The following is a 6,443-nucleotide window of genomic DNA, read 5'->3' as shown; positions in this document are numbered from 1 at the left end:
GGCTGGTGCAGGACCTCAGGGAGGTTAACAAACGGGTAATGGATCTACATCCAACTGTCCCTAACCCGTACACCCTTCTGAGCTCCCTGCCGCCTGAGAAGCAGTGGTATAGAGTCCTTGACATCAAGGATGCCTTTTTGAGCCATCCAAAAGTCAAGAGTATTTTGCTTTTGAGTGGCATGATCCTGATATTGGCATTAACGGGCAGCTGACTTGGACTCGACTTCCTCAGGGGCTTAAAAACTCCCCTACCATCTTCCATGAGGCACTGCATGAAGACTTGGGTGAGTACCAGAGGGAAAACCCAGATGTTACGTTGTTGCAGTATGTTGATGGTCTCCTGGTGGCAGCACCTCTGAAGAAAGCTACGTTCAGGGAACTAAAAACCTACTCCTGACGTTGGGCAGGTTTGGATACAGAGCCTCTGCTAAAAAGGCTCAAGTCGGTAAGCCCCAAGTTACTTATTTGGGATACATCCTCAAGGATGGACATAGATGGTTGTCTCCGGCCAGAAAGGACACCATCCTCCACATACCCCCACCTAAAAACCCCAGACAGATGAGAGAGTTCTTGGGGTCAGTGGGGTTTTGCAGATTGTGGACTCCAGGCTTTGCAGAAATTGCTAAGCGCTTGAATGAACTGACCATAGACAAGAGTGAGTTTCAATGGACCATCAACAATCATTTGAAACTCTGAAAACTGCTCTCTTGTCAGCAGCAGCACTGGGGCTTCCTGACATTACTAAGTCTTTCCACCCGTTTGTGGATGAAAGTAAAAGGGTGGCCAAGGGTGTGCTGACCCAGATGCTAGGACCCTGGAAACGGCCAGTGGCCCACTTGTCCAAATGCTTGGACACAATAGCGGTCGGATGGCCCCCCTGTTTAAGGACAGTGTCTGCAGTGGTGTCCTTAGTTAATGATGCCAACAAATTGACTCTGGGACAAGCTCCTGCCATGACCACCCCTCATGCAATCGAGAGGGTACTAAAACAACCACCTGACCAGTGGCTCAGCAATGACCAAATAACTCATTACCAGACACTGATACTCAACCCTGATAGAATTCTTTTTCAGGCTCCCTCCTTGCTTAATCTGGCCACACTCCTACCCAATCCCGATGCAGACCCCCCCCCGCCACTTCATGATTGTGCTGAGATCCTGGCCCAAGTACACTGCTTCCAAGGAGACCTGATGGATGTGCCTCTTCAAAACGCAGACCATACCTGGTTCACAGATGGGAGTAGCTTCATCCGGGATGGAAAAAGAAAAGCAGGAGCAGCTGTGACTACCAACAAGAAGGTAATTTGGGCACAACCTTTACCTCCAGGGACCTCAGCCCAACGGGCTGAATTAATTGCCCTGACCAAAGCACTAACTTTGGGCAAAGACTTAAGAGTCAACATCTATAAAGACAGCAGGTACGCTTTCACAACGGCCCATGTGCAGGGAGCTATTTACCAAAAAAGGGGCCTCCTGACTTTAGAGGGAAAGACTATTAAAAACAAACAAGAAATCATGGACCTGCTACAGGCCCCGTGGCTTCCAAAAAGGGCGGCCATTATCCACTGCCCTGGCCACCAAAAAGAAGATCACCCCGTTGCCAAGGGAAAAAACCCAGCTGATAAAACAGTCAAGGGAGCAGCCCTCAAACCCATCGATGCCTTGCCTGTAGTCCTCCCGGACCCCAGGGACACAAACCTACCTAAGAATCCCAAATATACTGAGGAGGAAGCCAAATGGGCCCAAGGACAACCCATGAGCAAATTCTTCAAAGGATGGGAAGTTAATCCTCCTGAAGCCCTGGCAGAAAAGATACTACATAAAATACACCAGACCACCCATATAGGGGCAAAAATAATGCTAGATGTGGTCCGACAATCTGAGGTAACCACCAAGGACTTACACATCAAGACTAAAGAAATTGTTCACTCGTGCAAGACATGCCAACTCACTAATGCCTATCCAAATCCCAAAAGCCCGGGCCAACGCCTTTGAGGTAGGAGGCCAGGGGCCTACTGGGAAATTGACTTCACTGAAGTAAAACCAGGCAAGTATGGCTATAAATATCTATTAGTCTTTATAGATACTTTCTCAGGATGGAGTGAGGCCTTTCCTACCAAGACCAAGACAGCCACTATTGTGGCAAAGAAATTATTGGATGAGATCCTGCCAAGGTATGGTTTTCCTCAGCTTATAAGCTGAGGGTCAGATAACGAACCAGCATTCATGTCTAAGGTAAGTCGGGGAATCACACAGTTCTTTGGGGCAGATTGGAAATTACATTGTGCATATAGACTCCAAAGTTCAGGACAGGTAGAAAGAATGAAAAGAACTCTGAAAGAGACCTTAACTAAATTGACCTTAGAGACTGGCGGAGACTGGGTAGCCCTCCTTCCCTTTGCCCTGTATCAGGTGTGAAATTCTCCCTACCAAATGGGTTTAACTCCCTTTGAAATTATGTATGGAAAACCTGCCCCTATTATCCCAAACCTCTAGGCAGCAGCCTTAATGGACATAGAGGATAACAATCTGTTGCTGGAAACCTGAGCAATTCAATGGTCTCATGAACATGTATGGCCAAAATTACGTGCTCTCTATGAATTAAGTCCACCTCCAGAGCCTCACCAGTACCGGCCTAGCAACTGGGTCTATGTCAAATGCCATTGGCAAGAAAACTGTGAGTTGAGGTGGAAAGGGACCTTACATCATACTGTTGACCACTCCAACCGCCTTAAAAATGGATGGAATAGCAGCCTGGATTCACTACACTCACGTGAGAACAGTTGACCCCCTCCATGTCCCAAAAGGCTGCATCAACCTGGAGGTGCAACAATGAAAGTTGCGCCCAGACAAAAGAAACCTGCTCAAGCTGCGACTCCCTTGCCGAACATCACATTGACTGTTATAGCAATACTGCTCCAGATTTTAGGTTGTGTCACAGAACGTGTTTCTTCATCAAGGGAAGTTGTAGAGAGGACATCTTTTAGGTTAATACTAAAATAGGTGGAAATTTCCAGAGCTAAAAGCTGCATTATAAAAATTACAGTTTTGTGACTCTTGTTGTTGGAAACATTGCTGTTCCTTTAGTGTTTGCTTATCCAGATTAAGAAACTTTCTTGTGAGAAATCTGTGATATTTAGAAATGTTATAAAGTATTTGTCTATAGCATTTAACTTTTCTCTATACTTAAGCCATCTGAAATTCAAAAACTCACAGTGAGTATTCTTTCTTTCATGGCAATTACAATTGTTTGCATAAGTTCAATAAGAATCTGTTCATTTTATAGTAAGACACTGTTGAAAATACTGGTTGTTTGACCAAGGCTTTGACTGGAATGTCCTATTCGAGAGTCAGGCATAGGCTCAGAGATGACCTGACAGCTTTAAGGAACTAAGGTTGACTTTATGGAACGTGGAGCCATAAAGCCTTTTGGAAATGTTGGCTGGATACCTCGCTCACAGAGTTCCCAGCAGCCTCCCCAGGTGAGTAAAGAAAGTCACTTCCTGGCAGGTGCAGGAACCTCAGCATATGTTGGGAGCCTTGGGAAGAGGAGTTTGCCCAATTTAACGGGTATTGCAAACCTGTCTGATGGAAAGTGCTGGCTTGGCTTCGCTTTTGGCCCAGAGTGGCTACTAAAAGTCCAACCTGGAGATTCCTTATAAAAGGACCCAGCAAAGCAAGCCTTATAAAGTCCTCATGAACAATCTTTCTTCTTGCTGAGCTTATGTAAATAATTAGGCCAGGGTTGTTAAGAATGGACTGGTTCCACCAATGCATTAGTTTCGATTTGGCTATCTCTGATAATGAGGTTTTTTTAGAGAGAAAAACTATGTTTCAGCAATGCACTACTGTAAATGTAATTCTAGTTCTGAGTGTCTTTAAATATTTGTTGTTGGATCTCAGGCTTGTTAGTCTGTGAGGATGATATTTAAAAATGGGGGTCACACCTTTTCAAGAGACTTAAAAGTAGACTTCACAGATATGCAATTAAACAAAAAGTTCAGCCCCTATTAAAGTTTCATGCATAACTCTGGAGTTAATGAGGCCAGCTCTGAAGAACCCTCAACTTGGTGAGGTGATCCAGTTCCAGTCAATCAGCTTGAACTAGTCTCAAAAAGTCTCTGGCTCCAGAGATCTCCAGCCCTTCTCCAGCCACACCCCAGAAGCTGGCTGGTCTAGCACGGCAGAAGCCTGAGGAATCATCGGTCCAGTAACTGTGGTTTGTGGCCAGCACAAGTGAGGACAAAAACGAGGAGCCAAAAACCAAAATTGGTATACTTTTAACATTTGGCTCTTGTATCATTAATAAGATCATAGCATTTGTCAAAGAGTATGTAAATGTTATTCAGTTAATGGTCTTAAGAAACCAAAACAATGGTAACATAGCTGACCCAGGATTGGGTCAAGTTACAAGACAGAGGGGGGAATGTAAGGATGCAGGTCTGATTCAGCCTTCCTCCGTACTTAAAGGGGAAGGTGCCGGCTTCTCAGTATCATTGGCCAATGAAAGGGCACACATTGCCCAGGGAAGGAAGGACAACTCCTGTGGCACCCAATCAGGAGAGACCAGCTAACCTTTGACCTTTCTAGGGGCGGGCCTAAAGATGGAGGCTAGTCACACCCCACCCTACGAGAGGGTCTTAGTCATGCCCTACATGAGGGTCCTGGGTCCACTCTGTGATTGGTTGATACTCTAAATGTTGTGATTGGCTCCCACTACTGCCAGTATTGATAGGGAGGTAGGGAATGGATCGCTGTACCTGTGTTGTCATTTCTTGTAATGCCCCCTTCCTAAAAAAGCCCTATGCTGCCATGTTCGGGGCTCTCTCCACATGGCCAGCGGGTTGGTGGAGTCTGTGAGCCTAAACTTAAGCCCATAATAAAGTCCTTTATTCTTGCATGTGTGACTCGGTCTCCCTGGTAGTCTCTGGTTCCCTTGGGGCGATATTGGAAACTAGGGCATAATAACATCCTGGCCCCCACCCAAATGTGCATGGAAGTGGCTGTTCAGACATGCAGATGCCACCGTGTCTCGCCCAGCCCCGGCCCCTCTGCCCCCACACGCCTGAGCCCTTGGCTCAGCGCACTGGGGCCCTCTGCCCTCCCGCAGCAAGCTCTTTCCCAGGACGGTGTTCGGGCGTGCTGTTCCTACAGTTCTGCTCCCACCTCTCAATGCCTGGCTGGGCCCCCTGTTCGTCTACCCCTGCAAGGTGCCAACCACCACCCGCACGCATGCCCCTCACACTGGGGCATTGACTTGTGCACCAGGGTGCCTGGCTCCTGCCCATCTGCTGCATGCGTGTGGGGCCCTGTCTGCCTCTGTAGGGATCAGGGGGCCAGCAGGGAGAAGCCTCACAGACGTTCCTCAGGCTGGCACTGCCTGGTCAGGAGATGCGCCCCTGGAGCAGTGCCCTGTCACTCAGCAACCCGCCGCATGGGGGGCAGGTTCCGAACTGAACCTCCTCACCAGCACCCTTGCTCCCCAGGTCTGGCCATGACTGCCCCAGTGCCCCAGAGCCACAGCGAGAGCACTGGCAACTCCGTGGACCTGGAAGACACCGGCAGACTGTGGCCCATGTTTGGGGCCCTCTTCCTTCTCACTCTGCTCTACAATGGCTTCGTCCCCTTCATCAAAGTAAGGCAGCCAGCACTCCTGTATGCAGGGCTGTGAGGAGGTGATGCCCTGCCCAAGGGGGCACGCTGGAGCCAGCCCTGGGAGCCTGGTGTGAGAGAAAGGGATATGCAGCAGCCATGGGCCATGGATTCCAGCCTGGGGCCTGTCAGACATCAGAGGCCCCTCCCCTCTGCCACAGCCCTCTGGTTGTGAAGCAGGCACGTTGCACCTGCTCACAAGGACACAGGGGCCTGGGCCCTGTCATCTGGGGACGTGACTCTTCACATTCCCCTCTGCACCTCTCCAGCCGCCACCCCCACTTCCTGACCCCTGGGCTCTTGCTGCAGTGAAGTAGCCCCAGGAGAGCAGATGTCCTGCATCTGCAGAGATGGAAGGCTCAGACTTTGGCCTGTGCGGGGCACTCCGGCCCCACTTCTGTCCCCCCCTGCTCACCTCTATCCACCTGTGTCCAGAGCTCAGCCGCCAATCCCAGCCCACGCTTTCCTGAGCCAGCAGCCCTGACTGTGGCCCCCTTGCCTTTCTGCCTGCCAGCTGGCCCCATAAACAACCTTGCTCACATCCCTGCCTCTTGTCTCCCTGCCTCGCTCAGCTCTGAGGCTCCACAGCTGCAGGCAGGCGTCCGAGAGAGTCCCGACCGGGATGGGGTGCAGCAGCAGCAGGTGCGCCATGGAGGGCTGCCCCATGGAGAAGCCGGTGGAAGGAGAGGGGCTGCTCTGCACACTCGCAGATACACTCACACATGCAAACACACACGTGTAAGCCCTAGGTTCGTGCTTGCACACACATGTATACAGGCTGGTCTGCAGACC

The 6,443-nt window shown here is 49.8% G+C and overlaps 1 gene segment (V, D, J or C); it reads left to right on the top strand.

The window, feature by feature from the left end:
• LOC115291315 overlaps positions 1–6,443 on the top strand; it is a 37,104-nt gene that overhangs the window by 11,464 nt on the left and 19,197 nt on the right. The window contains 2 exon segments of the C gene segment in view: positions 5,486–5,634; positions 6,087–6,293. Coding sequence covers positions 5,486–5,634; positions 6,087–6,293 — 356 coding nt within the window.

This window comes from Suricata suricatta, chromosome 5 (genome assembly GCF_006229205.1).
Source record: "Suricata suricatta isolate VVHF042 chromosome 5, meerkat_22Aug2017_6uvM2_HiC, whole genome shotgun sequence".
Lineage (NCBI taxonomy): Eukaryota > Metazoa > Chordata > Mammalia > Carnivora > Herpestidae > Suricata > Suricata suricatta.
This window is presented reverse-complemented; position numbering and strand designations above follow the sequence as displayed.